At 44.1% G+C, this 22,937-nt stretch overlaps 2 protein-coding genes across 3 annotated transcripts in view; one reads left to right on the plus strand and one right to left on the minus strand.

The window, feature by feature from the left end:
* LOC106605311 (lamin-A) overlaps window positions 1-12,726 on the plus strand; it is a 31,562-nt gene extending 18,836 nt beyond the window's left edge. Inside the window, exons 4-14 of the mRNA XM_014200791.3 lie at window positions 4,818-4,974; window positions 5,427-5,552; window positions 5,835-6,008; window positions 6,242-6,367; window positions 6,562-6,782; window positions 6,950-7,286; window positions 7,504-7,611; window positions 7,783-7,902; window positions 8,094-8,150; window positions 8,478-8,681; window positions 10,360-12,726. Of these exons, the coding sequence (XP_014056266.1) occupies window positions 4,818-4,974; window positions 5,427-5,552; window positions 5,835-6,008; window positions 6,242-6,367; window positions 6,562-6,782; window positions 6,950-7,286; window positions 7,504-7,611; window positions 7,783-7,902; window positions 8,094-8,150; window positions 8,478-8,681; window positions 10,360-10,395 (1,666 nt within the window). The 3' untranslated portion in view covers window positions 10,396-12,726. The remainder of the gene's footprint in view (window positions 1-4,817; window positions 4,975-5,426; window positions 5,553-5,834; window positions 6,009-6,241; window positions 6,368-6,561; window positions 6,783-6,949; window positions 7,287-7,503; window positions 7,612-7,782; window positions 7,903-8,093; window positions 8,151-8,477; window positions 8,682-10,359) is intronic.
* Window positions 12,727-12,825: 99 nt separating this feature from the next.
* The window catches only part of LOC106605310 (platelet endothelial aggregation receptor 1), a 45,668-nt gene continuing 35,556 nt past the window's right edge, over window positions 12,826-22,937 (minus strand). Inside the window, exons 6-23 of one of the 2 annotated variants that reach the window (XM_014200789.3) lie at window positions 21,059-21,305; window positions 19,517-19,622; window positions 19,199-19,335; window positions 18,750-18,962; window positions 18,331-18,505; window positions 18,024-18,144; window positions 17,442-17,605; window positions 16,985-17,087; window positions 16,660-16,806; window positions 16,383-16,514; window positions 16,104-16,232; window positions 15,841-15,966; window positions 15,370-15,579; window positions 15,074-15,180; window positions 14,820-14,943; window positions 14,595-14,657; window positions 14,127-14,330; window positions 12,826-13,631 (exon numbers count right to left, since the gene is read on the minus strand). In XM_014200789.3, coding sequence (XP_014056264.2) covers window positions 13,489-13,631; window positions 14,127-14,330; window positions 14,595-14,657; window positions 14,820-14,943; window positions 15,074-15,180; window positions 15,370-15,579; window positions 15,841-15,966; window positions 16,104-16,232; window positions 16,383-16,514; window positions 16,660-16,806; window positions 16,985-17,087; window positions 17,442-17,605; window positions 18,024-18,144; window positions 18,331-18,505; window positions 18,750-18,962; window positions 19,199-19,335; window positions 19,517-19,622; window positions 21,059-21,305 — 2,651 coding nt within the window. In that variant the 3' untranslated portion in view covers window positions 12,826-13,488. The remainder of the gene's footprint in view (window positions 13,632-14,126; window positions 14,331-14,594; window positions 14,658-14,819; window positions 14,944-15,073; window positions 15,181-15,369; window positions 15,580-15,840; window positions 15,967-16,103; window positions 16,233-16,382; window positions 16,515-16,659; window positions 16,807-16,984; window positions 17,088-17,441; window positions 17,606-18,023; window positions 18,145-18,330; window positions 18,506-18,749; window positions 18,963-19,198; window positions 19,336-19,516; window positions 19,623-21,058; window positions 21,306-22,937) is intronic. The other variant, XM_045718434.2, reaches the window with a different exon arrangement.

Here is a 22,937-nt window from a genome sequence, read left to right on the forward strand (position 1 = left end):
CCGTTGTTTAGTTTTTTTGGGTGGGCTCGCTCCATTGTCGTCAATGAGGTGGACAAAGATAGCAGTGAGTCACCCAAGAGTGGAGGAATGAGGTGGACAAAGATAGCAGTGAGTCACCCAAGAGTGGAGGCTGAACCAACACATTCCTCAGTTGTATTATTCCTCCCCTTTCTCTCTCTCCTCACCTTTCTCCCTCTCTCTCACACACTCACTAAACTGTCATTCGGCAGTAGCTCTGCTGCTCACTATGTATACTGGAAAACGCTTCGAGACAGCTCTTTGTCCTTTGCCCTTTTTCAAAGTCGTGTGAGCTTTGATATAACACTGTTGTCACAACAGTAATCTCTCGAGGACAGATTCTGGCGGACAGATGAAACGGCGTGAATCTGGCAAGGCTCACAGAATTATTTGATTACGAGCAACAGTAGAGTTCCTGGTTTGGGGTTTTTGTTGTTGATTACTTGGACGAATCAGGATTGGGCGAAGGCGGTGCTTAAACTGGTGTGGTCGATTTTTCAAGCCCATGTGTGGATGATAAACGGTTTCCACTAGATTACACAGCCACAAAGTCAAAATTGTCTCTACGTACAAATTCATGAAAACTAAAATGTGCATTTTGGCCAGGATAAACACTGGGGAAATTAGCGGAAGGCAAGGGTTTGCCCGAGAGTTTCTGTTTCTGAGGGAGGAAACTTTGCTTCCTTCCTTTGTACAAAAGGTAATCATAATTGTTAACGCCATTTCCCCCCCCAGAAGTAAAACAGGAATTGACAAACTTTCGCAAGATAATTTTACTTCTGGGTAACCAAGATTATCACAACAGTAATGTGCACAGGAGAAACAGTCGGGCTACAGTGTGTTCGAAGCATCATCGACTATTTCTCTTATCTAAATCAGACCATTGAATGGTTAACTGTAGGCTTCCTTAACTCCTTTTCTTTACATGGTTTCTAGATGCCCGGATCAATGTCCTATGAGTAATTGTGACAATTGAACACATCACACCCTATATGCTATAAATACAGTACACCGGTTTGGTTCTTTATCCCCTAAAATTCAGTTGAATAAACTGTCCACATCCAACACATGCTGTTTTGATAAACAGACTTCCATCCACACCGGTTTCTGAGGTGTGGTCCAAGTTTGGATGGATTCAAATGTAAACTTAATTCGAAGTACATTTTGCTCTACAAATGTATTCAGTTTGCACACACACATTCACGCTCTCAGGCATGACGTTCAGCCATGTCCTCCCAAACAGGTCATGCGTTCTGTTAAGTCAACATCCTGGAGCAAACAAACGCATTGCAGGCTTACTGGCAGTCATGGATACACAGGCATCCATATCCTCAACATTAGAGCGGATCAACAATGCCATTCAAATTCATTATCACCTATATTCTCAGCACTACAGCTGATGAACAAAGTTACTGACACACATCACAGCCAATATTGCCATACTCAGGTCATTCACGTTCTATGTCATCACAGCCAGGCCGCCTGTATTACTATGTCCTATATCATCTTAAAGCCATTCGATGTTACCTTTTTATTACATTATTTTATTTAACTAGGCAAGTCAGTTAAGAACAAAATCTTATTTACAATGACGGCCTACCCCGGCCAAACCCTAACCCGGACGATGCTGGGCCAATTGTGCGCCGCCCTATGGGACTCCCAATCACGGCTGGTTGTGATACAGCCTGGAATCGAACCAGGGTCTGTAGTGACACCTCTAGCGCTGAGATGCAGTGCCATAGACCGCTGCTCCACTCGGGAGCTACCAGCCATTCACGAGTTAATATCATATACATGCTTATTATTTACATTCTATATCACCGTAGGTTCAGTACCAGAGCTGATCCACATAGCCCATTTAGTCATAATAAATGGCCCACCACCCACACATAAGCTACAGTTCTAGAGGCATTAATGTAGCCCCAGCATGAAATGTTTACATGTCTTATTTAAACACTGAATGTCTTATTTAAACACTAAATGTCTGGACATAAGTGCTTTACTGTTCCAACTCAGTGTGCAAGTTGGGCTAAACACACGTGCAGACACTCAAACTCATGCCTCATAACACAGGACTAACAGCCCTATGTTGGGTTATTCTGGGTTCTCCCGTGTCTATTATATTTGAATGACTATTATAAAGTATTCCACACAAACAACACCCTCCCAACCATTGGAACAGTGAGAACTTCATTAGGGCCACAGTTAGGCTATAAGCCAGACAGAGGGAACTTGGCCCCACCAAAGGTGGTTAAACGTAACAAATATTGTTGAACGTAGGTTGGAAAAAAGACAATAACAGTAGAGTAACTGCTGTTTCATTTGCCCCCAGTCACTAAGCTGTCCGTCTTGATTCACTTGTTTTTGGTTGAGAGGTTGCTATTTAGTGGGAGATGTCTTCACACTACCTTGTATTATGCCCTCCAAGTACCTGGGTGTATAAGGGCCTGTGTATGTGTGAGCATCTGTGACATAAGAGCTAGCCTATCTAAAACAGTGACTCTTGTTGCAGTTCAGTGGAAATATTTCAGCACAGGAGCCGACCGGAAATAATTCCTTTCTTCTTATCCCTCTCTTCCAGAAAAAAACCTTCCATCTCTCCTCACTTCTGCATGGCCTTGTCCGGCGACAGTACCAGCACATTCCTCACATGACTCCTTGTTCACATCCCACTGAGCTCTCCTGTGTTTCTCTGTCAGTCAGGCTTATCAGTACAAGCTGTTAGACTGGTCCTCTCCATCCACACAGGTGGAAAATAAGCTAAATATGACCCCAGTGTCTGTCATAAAATCTAACGAGTAGAGTCCAATCAAATCTAGACCGGGGTAGAGTTTCCTTAAGCCTCTAGAAATCAAGAATAATGGTTGAATTAATTCAGATCAGAGTAGGCAGTGTACTGCCACATGTATAGCTAAGCTATTATTGATTAAATATGCAGACAATGTACATTTTAATTGCTGGAGCTTGTCCATTATCACTGTAATATATGTATGGGTGTTTGTGTTCCTGTGCATGAAGGATGTTGTGTTTTCATGCAAATGGTGGGGGCTGTGTGGGTGGCCGGTGCCGGTAAATGTGGTTGGATGCCAACTGTTAGTCCATCAATCACTCACCCTGCTGAACATTAGTGCTCTCTGGGCCTTTGTGAAATCTGAGATGGGACAAGGGATTCTCTGTATGTGGCAGAGCATATTTCTACTCCATTGTAGACTTTATGTGTGTTCTTGTACTGGTGTAGGCGTGTACATATGGTTCCGATTTTGTGTGTGTCTTTTATTGAATTCATGCATACATTTGGAAGTAGAGAGGGTTGTTGTAGGCTGGCAGTGGCTGGGGGAGCATGAGTGGTGTGTTAGTGGTCTGGAAGCCATCTCCCAAGCAGATGGACGTCATTAGTGATCATGAACATTGAAATGCAAGGGCCAAATGTAATAACGGGGAATCTATTTCCTGTTCGGCTTTCAATGAGCACCTTTGCCAAACTGGTATGAAGCTCAAGCTACCACTTTCCCATCCTCTTCTGTTTGGCTATATAGTTTTTCCACGGTCCGGGTCCAAGTTTCAGTTTTTTACCACTACTGCAAATTAATGCCTGCTTTAGAGGTTGGACACAAAAAAACACACACATGCAAACAACAAATGTGAACGTTTTTGATTTAGGTCGTGGCTGCGGTCCAAATTTCCGGAAAGTCTCGAAGCTTCTGCGCATGGTTATTTTCAACTTTTTGCGCATCTCTCTGCTCTATTCGTAGAGAACAGGCTACTCTGGCGAATAGTGCTCGTTTTAATAAAGTTAGACCAAAGCTGAATCAATGGCTGCAAGATCACATTATGATAGTATTCTACATAACCGAATATAATAGCATAGTATAACGTTACTGTAAGGACAAAACACCAGCGCAATTTTCTCTCGTGGCCAAAACTAAAAAGCGCACGCCACTAGGCAAAATACACAAGTAGGCTATGCTACAGTTTAACACCATCTGCTCTCGAATCTGCTTACTGTTTATCATTCAAAACAACACTGTAGACAACTTCGTAACTCAAAATCTAATTGCATATCCCCATGAAGTACGTTGGGCCAGTAACCGAAAGGTAGCTGGTTCGAATCCCTGAGCTGACTAGGTTAAAAATCTGTTGATGGCCTTTGAGCAAGGCACTTAACCCTAATTGATCCTGTTAAGTCGCCCTGGATAAGAGCATCTGCTAAATGACTCAAATGTAAATATTTAACTGATTGAGCTCAAATGGTTGGAATGCAGATGCTGCATGGGCATTTCAGCATTAACACTTGAAGAATTACCATGTGAAGGGAAGGAGACCACAAGCATGTGTGTGTAAAGTAGAGGTAAAGAAACACATGCGCAGAATGTGGTCGGGATATGCGCTGAGGGAAAAGTTGGATCTGCAGCCACTATGTTTGATTTAACTGGGATTCCCTCAGGAGTGCCTATGTTGGCCTTTTTATTTAGAACACGTGAGCTTGATTTAAATTATGTTCCTGTCAATTAATTTATTCAGTATGATGGGAGTTCAGTTAAGGACAGCTCAAGGCATTCATGAGTCTTTCGTAGATAGTGGTAGTGAGTATGTTATCCCAGAATTGGAACCTATGTGGATAATGTTTGTCAATGGGAAGTTTGTGTACAGAGGTTACTAAACAGTTTGACCCTTTTTTAAGAGCCTAAATGCATAACAGCTTTTATTGTAATCATACTGCATTAGACACAAGTTGCTCAAACACAGACCGTGTTAGTGAAACAGGGAACTGATATATTTGTCTACCTATGTCTCAACAGAAATGGGAAGAAGGAGTCGGACCTGGAGGCAGCTCTGGCCCGGCTGAGGGATCTAGAGGCTCTGTTGAACTCTAAAGATGCCTCTCTGTCCACCGCCCTGGGGGAGAAACGCTCTCTAGATGCTGAGGTCAGGGACCTGAAGGCCCAGCTAGCCAAGGTAAGAGACTAGTGGTAAAGTCCTAATGGACAACTCTGAATTCTACACATACTACATACTCTCTCCTCAGGTACAGGGTTCAAACTGCATATTATTGATAAATATATATATATATATATCTTCCAGTGTATATAAAGAAAAAAATGTCACTTTTAAAGAACTATCAATTGTGAATATGACTTTTGGGTTAGTGCTGTAACAAGGTCAGTGCATCACCGTGGATTGTTCTCAATGAACTCCGAAATGAATAATATTCCTACGCCACCTTCTGGTCACATAAGTGAACTATAGTTTCACCCAGTCATGCTTTCACATCTTACATGCAGCTCCTCTATTCCTCCTCGTTAAAGCAATGTGATAACTAGAGTGACTTCAGATCAACAAATGATTCATTATTTATCTTAACAGAACCCTAAAGATAAACATCAAACTTTAAACTCTCTGTCCCTTAGCTGGAGACCGGTCTGCGCGATGCTAAGAAGCAGCTTCAGGATGAGATGCTGAGGAGAGTGGACGCTGAGAACCGCCTGCAGACCCTCAAGGAAGAACTGCAGTTCCAGAAGAACATCTACGGAGAGGTGAGACTCTCTCTCTTACCTTACACTCTTACACTATCTCTCCTTTTCTCCCTTGACCTCTCTCTTTTTACCTCACTTTCTTTTTTCACTTTTCCTTTTTTTCCCCTCTGATCTGCTCCTCCTTATCTATCTCTCTTTTTCTCTCCCTTCTTTTGTTTCCTCATCTGTCCTCTTCACTAGCCTTGTAAACTAGACTGATGGAACACCGAGATTGGTCTGTTTTATGAGGTTACCTCTTCACCCCCTCTTCTATAACTCAAGTATGCCTGTACCGTCCTGCAGGAGCTGAGGGAGTCCAAGCGCAGGCACGAGTCTCGCATGGTGGAGATTGACAGTGCAGGAACAAAGCAGGATTATGAGAGTAAGCTGGCCGAGGCCCTGATGGAGCTGAGAGCCCAGCACGAGGAGCAGGTCCGCATCTACAAGGAGGAGATCGAGAAGACCTACACCTCCAAGGTAGGGAGCACAACCCACGGGTCCACACTGCCAGCTCAAGCGTGAACTAGAAGTAAATCAGTTCAAATCGGTAGTGTTATTTCATTTTAATTTCACTAAGCTGTCCATCCAGTTGAAATCGGTAGTACTGTCCATGCATCATTCAACAACCTTTCACTGGCCCAGTGCCAACCTAGCACAGACACATGTATCGTGGTTTCGTTCTGACCTCTCTGGCCCTGTGTGTGTCTCAGCTGGAGAACGCCCGTCACTCCGCAGACAGGAACAGTACTCTGGTGGGGGCGGCCCACGAGGAGCTGCAGCAGACTCGCGTGCGGATGGAGGGCATGTCCTCCCAGCTCAGCCAGCTGCAGAAACAGGTACGGCTGCACCCTGTCCACCTGTCAATCACAGAAGTCTCTTACCATACATCTCCATACTGTGGAGCTCTGACAGCTGTTATCTTAGCTCTAGTGTTGGCTCTAATACAAAGTATTAGCTCAGTTCATCTCATCTCTGTCAAATATGGCCCTTTTGGTTGGTCTAACCGGGGTATCAACCCTCTGTGTGTTAGCTGGCGGCGAGGGAGGCCAGGGTGCGTGAGCTGGAGGAGTCTCTGGCCCGGGAGCGGGACACGATGCGCCGGCGCCTGGAGGACAAGGAGAGGGAGATGGGGGAGATGCGCATGCGGATGCAGCAACAGCTGGATGAATACCAGGAGCTGCTGGACATCAAACTGGCCCTGGACATGGAGATCAGCGCCTACCGTAAACTGCTGGAGGGAGAGGAGGAGAGGTGAGGAGACATTACGGGAATGCACAATACACATCATGCATACACAAACACACTGCAAGCCACACACAGACATTTACACACAGACTGAAGTAAATAAACTCATGTAACCTACACACCCACACTAGATTTGTATCAACACTCTTCTTCTCTGTCACCCCCCCCCCCAGACTGCGTCTGTCCCCCAGCCCTCCCCCAACCCGAGTCACTGTGTCCCGTACCACCGGCTCGGGCTCAGCACACACCCATACCACCCGTACCTCGGGCTCAGGACACAGCCACAGCGCCCGAGTGGTCCAGTCCACCAGCGGCAGCCGCAACTCCTCAGGCACGGCCAGCGCCAAGAAGAGACGGCTCAATGACAACGACAGCGAGACCTCCAGCCTGGCGGGGGGCGCCGTGACGCGTACACGCATCGCCCAGCAGGCCTCCGCTAGCGGCCGCGTCACCGTGGACGAGGTGGACCTGGAGGGGAAGTACGTCCGCCTCAGCAACAAGGCCAACGAGGTATGGAATTAATCGGTCAGCTTGACATACAATGGGTGCTTTCTGCTACGATGCGCCGCATTCTTTCTGTTATGGTCAAATGCACAGGTTTTGTAAGGAAGCTACTGTAGTAAAAACACCCTGTTAGGTTGATGATGTAAAAGGACAATCTCTTCTACCTAGTGATTTTAGTTGACGTTGGCTGAAACAGACTTGATGCTTATCTGTTGTCCTTCAGGACCAGCTTCTGGGCCACTGGCAGGTGAAGAGACAGGTGGGCACCAGCACCCCCATCGTCTACAAGTTCCCCCCCAAATTCAACCTCAAGGCAGGACAGACCGTCACAGTGAGTAAAACCTTCGTCATGTCTGCACTGTCATCAACTATGCTTGTGTTCAGTTTTTAGTACACCATGTTGAGAGAGCAGTATGTTTGTCACAATGTGGGCTTGTGTGTAAAGTAACTATAGTATGTGATGAGGTGATAACCGACAGTTCTGTACCTCTTCCCTCTGTAGATTTGGGCTTCAGGAGCAGGCGGCACCCACAACCCCCCCTCAGACCTGGTGTGGAAGACCCAGAACTCATGGGGCAGCGGAGACCTGTTCCAAACCACCCTGGTCAGCGCCAATGGAGAGGTGAGAGAGACACGTCACATGCACATGTTTGTAGTTGTACCTTCCCATTGTCCCGTTGACTGTTCAGTCTTTCTCTTGGCAACATCATCCCACTTCCTACATATTTGAATACATGTGAGATTTGGTAAAATACCTTGCTCACGTCATAGCCGGTTGACAAACTGACTGTTCTGCGCCTCTCTTTCCCATAGGAAATGGCACAAAGGAAAGTTACACGCACCCTGTTCCAGGAAGATGATGATGATGATGTGAGTCTCACTGTTTATGAAAGACACAGGCTCAGGATGATAAATAAATTACTGAAACTATACTTGCACTGTGAGGAAGGCTATTGAGCCAAAACATTGTTCAGGATCCCCTGTTTCAGATGAAAATAGGTTAATTTATATAGAGTACTTATTTAGTCACCAAACAAGGCCAGGGGTGTGCGATGATAGACTTAAATACGTCTCTAAAGGGTGACAAGAAAAATGGAAAGACTTTTATTTACCATTACTGGACTAATGCCTCACAGTGGCTACAGTTAGTATTTACCAGTAATGTTGGAACCTTCTGTTCTCTGTCTCCCTCTGCAGGGCAACCACAGTGCGTGCGGTGTGGACCGTGACTACAACCTGCGGAGCCGCACGGTGGTCTGTGGCTCGTGTGGCCAGCCGTCTGATAAGAGCTGTGCCACCTCAGGGGTGTCCAGTGGCTCCTGCTCCATCAGCAGTGGAGGAGGTCTGCCTGAGGGCCTGATGTCTCCCCTCTTTATAATGGGTAGCAACTCACCCAGACAGGTACTGTAGGACTCCATCTGTTTGATCATGTATATCGTTTTAACCTCTATGGGCTAGGTGGCACGTCACCGTCCCACTCTATTCAACAGCCAGTGGAAGAACGTGGCGTGAAATACAAAACCTCAAAAATGCAATCATTTACATTTTTCAAACATACGACTATTTTACACCATTTTAAAGACAAGACTCTCATTAATCTAACCACATTGTCCGATTTCAAAAAGGCTTTACAGCGAAAGCAAAACATTAGATTATGTTAGGAGAGTACATAGCCACAAATAATCACACAGCCATTTTCCAAGCAAGCATATATGTCACCTAAACCCAAAACACAGCTAAATGAAGCACTAACCTTTGATGATCTTCATCAGATGACACTCCTAGGACATTATGTTATACAATGCATGCATGTTTTGTTCAATCAAGTTCATATTTATATCCAAAAACAGCTTTTTACATTGGCATGTGATGTTCAGAACATGCATTCCCACCCAAAACTTCCGGTGAATTTACTAAGTTACTCACCATAAACGTTGACAAAATACATAACAATTATTTTAAGAATTATAGATACAGAACTCCTTTATGCAATCGCTGTCAGATTTTAAAATAGCTTTTCGGCGAAAGCACATTTTGCAATATTCTGAGTACATAGCTCAGCCATCATGGCTAGCTATTTTGATACCCGCCAACTTCGGGGCTCACTAAACTCAGAATTACTATTAGAAGAATTGTATTACCTTTGCTGATCTTCATCAGAATGCACTCCCAGGACTGCTACTTCCACAAGAAATGTTGTTTTTGTTCCAAATAATCCATAGTTATGTCCAAATACCTCAGTTTTGTTCGTGCGTTCAGGTCACTATCCAAAGGCTAACGCGCGAGCGCATTTCGAGACAAAAAAATTGTAAATGTTCCTTTACCGTACTTAGATGCATGTCAAACGCTGTTTAAAATCAATTTTTATGGTATTTTTCTCATAAAATAGCAATAATATTCCAACCGGACAATAGTGTATTCATTCAAACAGGAAAAGAAAAAACAGCATGGTCGCGGTACCGCGCAACTCCAATCTCTTTGTCACTAGGCAGAGCACTGACAAACTGTGCTAGTATACTCTGCCCAGAGACAGGATACGCCTCAATCCGCTTTCTGAAGGCTTTAGAGAGCCAATGGAAGCCTTAGAAAGTGCAACGTAACCCCAGAGATACTGTAGTTTCGAAAGGGACTAGAAAGAAGAACTACAATTTCTCAGACAGGCCACTTCCTGCTTGGAATTTTCTCAGGTTTTTGCCTGCCATATGAGTTCTGTTATACTCACAGACACCATTCAAACAGTTTTAGAAAATTCAGAGTGTTTTCTATCCAAATCTACTAATAATATGCATATTCTCGTTTCTGGGAAAGAGTAGTAACCAGTTTAAATCGGGTACGTTTTTTTTATCCGGCCGTGAAAATACTGCCCCCTAGCCCAGACAGGTTAACACACATTTTAAGACACTTAACACACACTATTTCTGTTTCAAAGCACAAACACCCCTCATTCTCTCTCTCTGACACATGCACACTCATGCGCACAGCATCCCAGTTTTCCTGTTTCTCCTGCTGTTATGACAACAGCCCCTTCCTGTCCCCTCACTTCCTCTAACGCCCCTATGTCACTTCCTGTCTTTCTCAGGGAGGTCCCAGACCGGAGAACTGCTCCATCATGTAAAGCCAGGCAGGCACCACCTTACCTGGACAAGTACCTCCCACACCACACATGGATGGGAGATGCCTTTTTTTAAATTACTTTTTTATTTCCTTTGTTTCATATATGATCTGCCTTATTTTGTATGACATAATCTGCAGGTTAGATTACCTTTGGTGTTTGGCAAAGGGCTTAGGAGCTGTGTATTCACTTCAGATATATGAGCTTGTATATTCTAGTTATTGCATGTGGGCTGGGCAGATGCTTTCACTGTTTAGGGCCATATCTAGGGAGAGAGGCACAGAAAGCACCTTTAACCATTACAATGGTCTTTGATCCATAGTGGGCTTTTGCGTCATGTCTAAACTGTCACAACACTAAACACGCACAGCAGCAAACCCTGCTATGAATCAGTGGACATGGGGGCTGGAACCAGGGATCTCTGGCCTGGTATTCCATATACACTACCATAGAATGTCTTGAATGTCATTAAATGGAGATGGAGTTAACCCCCCCTGACCGCTAGAGGATTATGGGGGTTTGTATTAGACTGAGCGATGGGATTGATCATTCTAAAGCCATAGTTACAAAGAGGAGCTCAAACTTGACACTGCCATCAAGTGGTTTATATTTCTGAACACAAGACACTAGTTTTTTATGGAATGACATCTATATTATTACTCATGAAACAATCAGACAACTATGGTAATATGAATATAGGTTCCAAATTGTGACTTGTTTTCACAGGCTTGAAAGAGGTATGTAGTTGTTAAAGAAAGGATACCAAAACGAGATGAGCACACAGATATGGGGAAGACAAAGTAGTACTGTATTGTAAAGTTGAGTGCGGTCTTGACATGACCTCGGACCTCCAGAAATAGTTTCCTCTTAGAGGCTGATAATTCTTGTCTGACCTCTGACCTCGCCTTTGTCTTGTATGACAAAACAGTTATGCCACGCTTTTTTGTTTACGTAGTTGTACTGTAGGGCAACTCATCAGATCTAGACACAAAAATATGATTTGTAGGGATTCTTTTGCTTTTTGAATCTGAGATAATTGCCAGATGGATTATAGTAATGTTACTGTAACCTTCTAATATTGATTCTCCATTTTTAGGTTTGAGGGAATGTGGCAGCTTGAGAAATAGATGTTCTGGTTTGTCAGACTCTAAAGACAGATTGTCTGAGTTGGAAGTGTGTTGATTTAAATGAAAGTACAATGCTTACCTTCTCGTGACAGCAGTGCAACAATGTGTACATTCTGTAACTTTGTTTGTATCAGGTGTAGTGTCAGAAATAATGGGTACAGAAAGAAGGCAAACCTTGGACAAGTAAGCCTGAGCCTGAATGGCCCGTAGGGGTAGTTGGACTATATGGTATTATCTGGCCAAAAGTTTACTTTATTAATGAACTACACAGTATGTTGCATTGGCAAACATGTTGGTGCCATATTTTCAGTGTAATCAATTATCAAGGTGTCACTTTGACAAGGTCAGAAAGATTATTTAACTTGAGAAGGAAACCTAAATGAAACTTAAACCATCTATTCCTCATATGATAATTTTCCATTGACATCCTCTGTATTCATGTATTGTAGTCTTGAGACTATTGTCTAGAGGCCTCTCTCCCACTAAAGGATTATAATGGCTGTGTTTTTCTGAGCTTAGTGGCTTTTCTTTTGGGCATGTTTATTCTTTTTTTTGGGGGGGGGGGGGGGCTTCTTATTTCTTTACAACTATGTCAAAAATGAGCTACAGTCATCTACAAAGCTTTATCCACTGCATATTAATAGAGGCATGTACAGTAGTCTGGCAGCCTTTTATAGGATGTGTAAGCAGTAAAGATTTTCTGAGAATACTTGATACTTTTTGAAATATTTAGTTTTTCTTTTGTACTTCATACACATTTCTATCACTACCAAATTTGAGAAAATGTGATTATTCTCACTGCCCCAGACATACCTTTGAGAAGCTCAATGATATTATTTTACTTGACATATATAATTACTTTTGTCACTTTTCAGTATTTCTTTTCTCATCATGTCTCAAGTGCCTTATTGATACCTGCTAGTGATCATTGGAAATGATGTATTCTTTTTGCATTATGAGGTGTCAATTCCAAAGATATGCGATATTTTGTCTTTCAAGACAATGGAATTTATAGATTTACAGAGTATGTTGGCTATAGTTGCATATTTGTACGGAAATTGTCCTTGTACATAATGCTCAATTGAATTTATAAGAAATGATTATACCTAATATGGGAAAACCATGCAATCCAGGTAGAATGTAGTAGTGATGATTTACCAGCCTTTTCTGTTCGAGATGACACAAGTAAAAATATTTTCCCAACAAATGCCGTCTTGTGGTTGACTTCTTAATAAAATGTAATCTGTGGTTTGATGTGTGATATTATACAAGCTACCTGAGCACAAAATACTTCTGAACAAGTGCATACAATGTTAAGCCATTTAATGTACATTATATACAACATATTGCATGATTACATTGTAAAACATTGAGGAGCTAGCTGTACAAATGGGCTCTGGATTTCCCCTAATTGGAAGCTGACATTCTATTGTCTATAGGGGAGGGGGAAAGGGACTTGAGGGGACCTCATACTAAACTACTGACATCATGGAGATATAAAAATGCCTTTCAATTGCCGTCCCGGTTTATGTAATTCTGGTCAAAAGGCTTGTATGCCAAATCATGTGCTCCAAAAGCCAAGTCCCTTTATCCGCAGTATGAAAATAACATTTGAAGGAATCCCAAGTTTGGTCAAACTCAAATGCATGCATGTATGTCCTCAAACTGCGATACTGGCATTCTCAAAGCCTATCCCCACATGCCTTGGCCGTTGAGTCTGGATCACAAGAGTGTAACGGTGGATAAAATGCCACCTTAATCCACCAGGGGGCAGTGTTACTATGTAAACCCACTGACAGAAGCATCGGCATAATCTGCTGTCTTTGTCAGGTTGCCCTGACTGTCACTGCTGCAACTGACTGTTTTGTAGCCTTGAATAACCCCAAGACAACTTCCTACCAATGTTTTTGAATGGCAGTAAAGTTTAAATTAGTTCTTCTGCATTGTGATGTTCAGAATAGGGCTGGTGTCATTGGGGCAGTCTCCTGCGTACGGGAGAGGGTGGGCGGCGGACAGGTGGCAGGTCATAGTGTCCTGGGATGTGGCTGTTCACAGGTAGGTCATAGTGATTATGGGGCTCCTGCTCCGGGACCCGCCCAAGGGAACTGCGCTCTGAAAAAATTGAAATAAACATTGTAATTGTCATCCGTCTACTGGAGTTTATATTTCAGATTGTCTTTATGTTTACTCAATGTGAATGGTAAATTAAGGATTATACTATAAAATATACAGTATGATTCTCTTGGCCTAGGAATGAGGTTATTGCTATGGTCAACCCTTTCTCCAGCCCTCATACTGAGACTTTCCAATCCATTCCTGTGGTTTACTCCCCTCTCCCTTTCCTCACATGACCTCCTTTCATTTCCATGAAAACAGTACTGCCCATTCAACCATGTGTTACGGAAACCCATCCATCTCATTTGTCTATTTGCACAGTCTTAACATTTATTCATTTTTTTTCTGAGTATGCTATGCGAAACCTAAACGTTTTACATAGTGATAGAGAATTGTCTGTTTTGTTGTTTTACATGCTAGCATAGCCAGATATTCCGTGTATACTACTGATTATACATTTGAAGGGTCCTGAACAACAGTATAGTAACCCACCTCTGCGTAATGTTGATGTGCTGAATGGTGGAGGGCTGATCTCGGTGTAGGACCTCTCATGGGGCATGGCCGTCCTCATCTCCATGTAGCTGCTCTCAGGAGGGCCGAAGGGCAGGCCGGGCAGGTCTTTAATGGTGGCGTAGGGGTTCTCACTGTTCAGAGAACTGCTGCTAGCTGCCACCCCAGTGTCCTTTAGTTCTGTCACTAACAAGGGGCAGAGTGTAAAAGTTAACAGAGGAGCTGACTGGCTCTGGGTCAGCCAGGTCACATGTAGTTTGTCATCTGGTGATGGGTCGACAGTTCAGGCATGTTTTATGTTAAATATGCCACAAAAGGAAGGCATGTGTGAAAATGGATTGATGGAAATGTTGCCTAGAGTAGTTCTAGAGAAAAGCAAGCATATTTCATGTTAACTTGGAGTTGCTGGAAATGAAGGAGAAAAGGGATATAGGAAGCATGGAAAACTACCTTTGTTGTAATATTTCCCAAGGCTGGCACTGTAGCTATAACTGCGGTCAATGCTGAAAGCTCCTGTAAACATTAAAAAACATTTTGCATAATCTATTTTATTTATAGCAAACTCATAAAAGACAAATATCCTGTCTTGGTATTAAATCAATACCAGGTGATGAAATGGAGGATGAAAGTTGGCGAAGAACGTGCAGTTTGAAACAGGCAGTAAAAAAGACGGACCTGGTTCTTTGCGAGCCTCATGGTGTTTCCAGTCTGCAGGCAAAGTGGCATTGCTCTCCACCCCGAACAGGCCTCTCTCCCTCTCCATGTTCTTCACGTCACAGAAGAGCTGGTTATTGGTGTTCTGTTTGAAAGACACCGATATTAACCAATCAGAAATCATACAGCTCCTCTCAAACAAGCATATCCTGTATAAAGGACACTGGGGTGTAACACAGTTGACTCGAGACGGAGGTGACGGTAATGACACTTGCCTTGATGGCGCGGTCCTGGTTGTTGGGGACGTGTGGTAGAGGGGGTCTGCTCCCAGTCAGTGTGTGATAGCTGTGGTTGTAGTAGTGGTGGTAGTTGTGAGGAACATCTGAGGAGCAAGAAGGGACATGACATCAATAACCAGCACTGTATATAAAATACATTACTGTGTATGAATCCTAACCAAAACTGTAACCTAGCCAGCGCTACAGTATGGATACATTATGTGGTCAAACTATTCGCAAACATTTGTTTTTTTAACGTAATCTTTTAAACCAACGCTGTATCAATACAGTACCTGGTATTGCGTATTCGGAGTTGACGGTGCGTGAGGTGGAGAAGGAGACTGTCGGTGTGTTGGCTTGCTTGTCTTTCTGCCGGCGGCGGTAGAGCAGTAGCAGGGCCAGCAGCAGCACCACCAGCATGACCAGCACCACGATGCCTGCGATGGCCCCCCACGAGTCCCTCTCCCCCGGGGACACGGGCACCATCATACTCACAAAGCGTTCTGTGTGGAGCACAGAGAACAAGGGTCATCACCGTCACAGGCCCTCCAGTCATCACCGTAACAATACTTCATGCTGAATAGACTTAGGTAGATAATAACCAGTTTCATTACTGTCTTATTTAACTGGATTGTAGCAGATTCAATAGACAACTCAATAGACAACTATTATAGTCTGGTAGCTATGGGCAACAGTATGTCATTACTAGCTTGTAAACTGATGTATGGTTAGTAACTGTTCATTGGGTAAAGGGGAGACCATACCTTTTTTGCAGTCGATCCCTGGTCCTGATTCACACACACACTCCCCTGTCTGTGGGTCGCAGTAGAAGTTGGGTGGGCAGGAGCAGACTTGGGCACAGTTAAGGCCAAACATCCCATGGTGGCATTCTAGAGACACAGGCAGAGATTCAAAGTATGACTCGTGAATTTCAACTCTTTATAAAACAATGTCATTGATTTCAATCAGCAAAGGTCAAGTTGGGCATATGTTGTGATAGAGTAAAAATGCATTGAGCCAGACTTACGTAGAGTACAGTCAGGGCCTGTCCATCCTGGGGGGCAGAGGCAAGACCCATCCTGATGGTGGCACGATGAGTTGTGGGCACATCTACACACTCCAGTACACTGCTTACCATAGAGACCCACTGGACAGGCTAGGAATTACACCAAAACACACGTCAAGGTTAAATATAATATACACATAAACATTTTTTACATGTAAAGCACTAAAGTATGCCAAGATACTGCGGGTCTTCTATATGTATGCTAGTTTGACTATAGGTAAGATATGGTTTAGTGCTGACCTTGTTCACAAAGGGCTCCAGTGTACCCGGGTTTGCACACACACTGGCCTGTGACATGGTGGCAGGAGGAGGAGTGGGCACAGGACGGGCATGTTATACTGCACTGGTCACCATACACACCTGCACTGCACACTGAGAGAAAGAGAGAGATTATGGTGATTCATAACAATTTAGCAACTTGACACATAACTTAGCATACGAATGAGATTGATGGCGATAGAGTGACATTTTCTACTTATTTATACAGGCATCAATATCAAGCATTTTCTGTACTCACTATGTTGACAGGTGGGTCCCCAGTAACCGGGGAGACAAACGCAGGCACCGCTGTGTGGCAGACAGGTGGCGCTGTTCTGACAGAAGCAGCTCTGGTTACAGTGGCGTCCCCATGTACCCTCTGGGCATGTCTGGGCACAGCGGGTACCTAGGAGAGAAAAGCACACACAAGACAGACAGAGAGACACAGAGAGACAGAGAGAGACAGAGAGACAGAGAGACACAGAGACACAGAGAGAGGTTACAACCTGTAGATCACATTGGACTGACTAATTTCCAGGTCTATCCCAAGCTGACACTAACTCAACAGGGGTGTCGGCGCTTACCAGTCCACCCTGGCAGACACTGGCACTGCCCGCTGGCACCCTGGCAGCCGTCTGCGTTTAGGCAGTCACACCTCTTCAGGCAGCCTGGCCCGAACGTGCCCATCTGTACAGCAAACACATGCCAACCACGAAAGCATCGTCAAGGGAATCCCTGAACCATTTGGCCAGCACAGTCAGAGTCAAGCAAACGGTACTTTGGCAAGATACACTGTAAATACATCATAGTTGGCAGATTATCCTCATTGAAGGAAAGGAGGACTGAAGATAAGGGGTAGTCCAGAATATAGGCTTATGGATGCACAGAATGAGCTACAGTAAAGAAATAAAGACAGTGATTATAGTATGAGTAACATTACTAATCTATGCATTGAAAAAAAATCACATCAGGCCTATGTTATGTTAAGATTATGTTACCTTTTAACAAACGTTATAGCTACAGTATTATACTGGCACTTACGGGGCATGGTTGGTCGCACAGGGGCCCCTTCCAGCCTGGAGAGCAAGTGCAGGATCCGTCTGCTGGGTTACACAATGCCCCATTGGCGCACTGGCACGTGGCGTTGCAACCCGGGCCCCAGGTGCCCTTAGAACAGGGTATGGAGCAGTACCGCCCTCGCCAGCCTGGAGAGAGACAGAGAGGGACATTTTGTAAAGGAATCATACAAGTCTGTGTCTGTCAGCCTGTATGTTTGTCTAAGCGTCTTTCTGTAAAGAGCAGCAACCATTTTGGAACAAAACACAGGTCTGCTTCTGATACCTATGGCTAGATTCAAACGGTATCGCGGTAGTTCAGCGTTACAGCGTGATTGAACTTTAAAGGCAATGTTCCCACGGTAGCGGTGACTGCATTCACGGTAAACGCTGCATATGTCAGCTCAAAAGGAAATCCTGTTTAAATTTAGATTGCCCAATCTGTAACGCTTCAGCGACACAGATGGAATCGCGCCCTAACTGACTGGTTCATACAATAAGGTAGCCACAGACATACTCACACCGTTGATATTATGACTATTCTCTCTCTCTCTTATCAGTGACTCACCCTCTTTACAGAAGCAGGTCCCATCAATGGGGGAGCAGTCCACTGAGTTGGAGCAGGAGCACTCCAGAGAACAGTTCTTCCCATAGGTACCACTCTTACAGGGACTCTCACAGTGAACACCCTACGCAACAGACATAAGCAGGTTATAACAGCTCACAACAACAGAAAAGGAGAATAAATGCAATATGAATATACATTTCTGCATGCATGTTTATTATCTCAAGGAAATAACCCAAATAAATGTTACTTTAGTTATTGTCGGTGCCATCCCGTGCCCCATTCAGTGTTTCCTGTCCTAATCACTCACCGTGTACCCAGGGGCACAGTGGCAGCGCCCGCTCACACTGTCACACACCCCTCCGTTGACACACAGGCAGGGCTCCAGGCAACCGTGTCCGTAGTAACCACGGGCGCAGGTCTCGTTGCAGTAAAGCCCCGCCCAGCCTGGCTGGCACGTGCACTCGCCTTTCAGTGGGTGACAGCTAGCCAATGGACAGAGGAAAACATGGTCACATGGGTGAGCACAATTAATACAGAATTTAACAAATCTACGAATTATAAGCAACAAAATCATGTAAAAACTATTATGGGCTTGTGTGTGTGTGTGTGTGTGTGTGTGTGTGTGTGTGTGTGTGTGTGTGTGTGTGTGGTGTGTGTGTGTGTGTGTGTGTGTGTGTGAATTGTTATGTGTGGTTGTGCGTGTGTGTACCCTTTCTTGAGCCATACCTGAGTGTGTGTGTGTCGTGGCAGAGGCAGGTGCGTTCACATTGAAGGCCGTAGGTGCCGTGCCTACACATCCTCTCTCTGCACTGGGGTCCACTGAAGCCAGGCTCACACAGACAGCCTCCGTCTATGTTATAGCAGCGAGACCCGTTGGCACAGTCGCACACACCCTTACAGTCCCGCCCGTAACTACCCACCTGACACTCCTCACTACACCTGTGGAGACATAACACATACATACAAATCAGGACACGCTCCGAAACCAAAGTGGAATAACATATCTCTGGCTTGAGCTGAATCAGAAACTATTATATTTGTATCCTATTTAATATCCTGTATGAAAGATCCATGAACTGTATGATATAAACAACTTCTACCCAACCATGGGCGCAGGTTGAGTATACAGCACATGTATCTGTCTCTACTGCAGCGAGTTAGATAAATACACACACCTGTTCCCAGTGAAGCCTTCAGCACACTGGCAATGGCCTGTCTCAGGGTCGCAGTGGCCCCGGTTGTGACACACACACTCGTGGGCACAGTTAGGACCAAACCTGCCCTCTGTACAGCGCTCTGTACACACCTCACCCTGAGGAAGAGAGAGAAAGACAGAGAAAGAGAGAAAAAGAGAGGAGAGAAAGAGAAAAAGAGAGAGAGTGTACATGGTACGATGACATTAAAAGAGGGATCTGATTGATAACCTCAAAAGACAAAGATTTCCATGTTGACCCACTGATGCTGTTTGTCAATGTAGGGATCAGGAAACATACCGTCCACCCAGGGGGGCACGCACAGATTCCCTTCCCCTGGCAGATGCCCCCATTCTGGCATGGGCATCGCAGCGGGCATGGACTCTTTGGGCATGCCTTCTCACAACTGAGAAACATGGAGGAAAGAACTCTGAGTGGCAGCTCAACTCAGATTGTGTAGAGATGGAAATGTAGGGTACAAGTTAACGAGTTCCTATCTTTTTCAATTAGGTAGAATCTCTTTGCGATTCAGTGCATAAACATACAGAGAAAGTTGTTTAAGGACAAATAAAATGACTGCACTTGCAACAAATACTCAACTGTACACAGTAGAATTCATCAATAGCGGTACATTGCCAAACACTTCTACTAGCGCTTATAGTCAAAGGGACTGCCACCAAAAAAAGGCTTCAGAAAAGGCATTCCGTGACCCAGGAAACAAAACTGCAAAGTTTCAACATCATTACATAGATCATTTTATGAGTATGAGGACTGTGTGGTTCAAAACTTGTAAAAGTTGCACATAGCTTAAATATTATAAATCAAAGATACAATTTCAAAATCATAGCATTTTGGGTAATTTCCTCTAGCAATGAGGTTGGCATGTTACACCTTGGTTACATTTGTTACACACTTTCCGTTGTCCATGCTTGCAGAAAGCAACTTGTGTACCGGACCGGAGAAATCCCGGAATAATACGAGATAAGAAGCTGTTGAAAGGTGCTAAATAGATTTTTTATCAGATTTCAGAACAGCGCATTATGTAGCTGTCGGGACCTTGAATGTTTTGAGAGCTGTGTTAGCTGGCAAATGTGCTGTCTTTAGTTTGGCTAGAAGGCAAAAGCAATGATGGCCCTTGTAAGCTAAATACAGCTGACAAAACATCTTATACGGGTTCATCTGGATCAGTGAAGGACCGGTAACGTGTTGCTTGAGTTTATTCATAGAAGAACACCAAACGCACAAATAGTTCTGTGCACCAGTGTGTAACAAAAGTAACCAAGGTGAAACATAGCAACGTCGGAACGTTGCTAGGGAACGTTGCTAGGGATATTATCCAAGATGCCCTATGATTTTGATGCTAAAGACGTAACTTTTATCAAAAATAACAAATGAATATGCAACTTTTACAAGTTTTGAACCACACAGTGTTCATATTCACAAGAGGATCTACCTAGTTGCTGACATTTTGCAGTTTTGTTTCCTGGGTCATGGATCAACACATTTTTTGGTGGTTGGCCCTTGGACTATTAGAGTGATGTGCTGATTTCTGACATTGGCAGCTGCCTCATATAAATAGTTTCCACTAATTCCTAGTGGTTCTCTACTCATCCTCAGGGGCATCTAAAACACAGGTTGCAACTAATGACTCATGCTCTAACCTAGTGTTTCAAGACGGGCTCTTTTCCTGCATTGGTAGGATGGAATTAGGCCATGGGATATGGTATAACAATTAGTCTACCGCCTCTGCATTTTGTCTTTCCAACCTTAACATTCTATTTACTTTATATTAATACATACTGCTCTAGGCCTATTTGAGAGAGCGTTAGTTCTACAACTCACAATGTCCCAGTGAAATGTTCTCGACACAGGCACTCTCCGGTCACTTTATCGCAGGAACCCCCAGTTCCACACTGGCACTTCTGAAGACAGCCCTTGCCAAAGGTGCCTGGTGGGCAGGGGTCCTCACAGCGGCGCCCAATGTAGCCTGGAGGACACTGGCAGGTACCGGTCACAGGATTGCACAGGCCACCGTTCTCACACTTACACAGCTGACCACAACCTGGACCCCAGTGTTTGTCATCGCAGGCTGGAAGACACAGACACAGATGATGACAGACACATAAAAAAAGAAACCCCATACAACAAAATATATGTAATCATTTAAATGTATGCATAAACCAGTGGACTAGTGGGCCAGTGTACAATGTTTTCCATCTGATATCTCTGAAAAGGTTTTCCTTATATTAACTTAACCTGATGTAGTTGTATGGTGTTACACTGTATACTATATGTGATGTCATTGCAATGCACATTAACAAAAACAAATCCAATTCAATTCCATTTGGACCACTGGTCATGTTTCATCCCAACAACAACAGCACAGGAACCTGAGTAGAAGACAATGGTAAAGATCACTCCCCCAGGGACAATATATCTATATAGTCATGAATTTCCAACAAACAGAGACATAGTCTATGTCCAACTCTAGCCCTAATAGCTCCAGAATCTTATGTTACAGACTTGTGATTCACGATTGACAGGGCGATTTGCATGGAGCCAACAAGACGGACGAGGTTAAAATTGAGAATTTCACAAGCGGCCTTTCGGGATGGCTCCGGCGGTTATCGCCAACCGGTGATTCGCACAGGGTTTGGATTTCAATCAGAGTTAAGGAGCATCAGGGGGGGGGATCATTCCTGATTCCACGAGAACCAGGATCCCACATGGACACACACTGACCCCTCCAATGTCTCATCAATAATACAGACTGACAGGGGCCCAAACCCTATTCAATGGAGAAAAAAAGATATCCAATACAGGTGATGTAACTGATGCTTTGCACACAAGTGATGATCTCACTAACTATCATGATGACAACCATTCAATGATGGATTGATACTTGTCTCACTGAGCTTATTTGGGAAGGATCACAAACAAATCATAGGGTTCTAAATGGGTTCTAGTGTGCTTGCTTCAGTCACAACTACTACTGCAGTAAAAACTACTACTACTTCTTCCACTATGAGAAAAATACTTTTAGACAGCTGAAGCAAGCACACACATTTCCTATCTGAACTGTATCTTTTCCACGTAGTTTATTAATGAGATCTTCCTCCCACCTCTCTTTCCTTCAGTCACATACAGTATGTACTGTGTCACAGTTTCAATCAGGACGTCTTTGACAATTAAATGGAGGGGACAGTATGGCCAAATTAGGGTTTGGAGCGTAAACTACCACATAGCAGAGAAATGTTTATTACTCTAACTCAGAACAAGACCTTTTTCTCTTTTCTTTGTTTAAATGAATCAAACGTTTACTCATTCCCTGTGTGGGCATGCGAGAGACGCTGAGAGGCTGCAGTTGGAGTGTGTGTCACATTGAGTTATGGGAAGCTCAGCTGGAGCAGCAATAATGTTTGCACAGGCGTTCTCCGGGACGCCAATGGAGATTTAGGACCTGCAGGGTACTAGGCCTTCTACTATCTGCTATCATAGTCCAGGCCTGACAAGGTCAGCCATGAGTGTGGGTGAGTGAAACGTGATGGATTGGACACCTATGCTTTGAAGAGCTGTGCTAGGACCAGCTGGCTGTGCCCAAGCCTCTGCACGTACCAAACTTATAACAGAACCCAGACCTGTTCTCACAGAAATTGTCGATGTGTTTGTTTACATCTGATCAGGGTTCAAAAGTGACAGTTTTTCGATTGATGCGCTCTTT

The sequence above is a fragment of the Salmo salar genome, chromosome 05 (assembly GCF_965601325.2).
Source record: "Salmo salar chromosome 05, fSalSal1, whole genome shotgun sequence".
Classification (NCBI taxonomy): domain Eukaryota; kingdom Metazoa; phylum Chordata; class Actinopteri; order Salmoniformes; family Salmonidae; genus Salmo; species Salmo salar.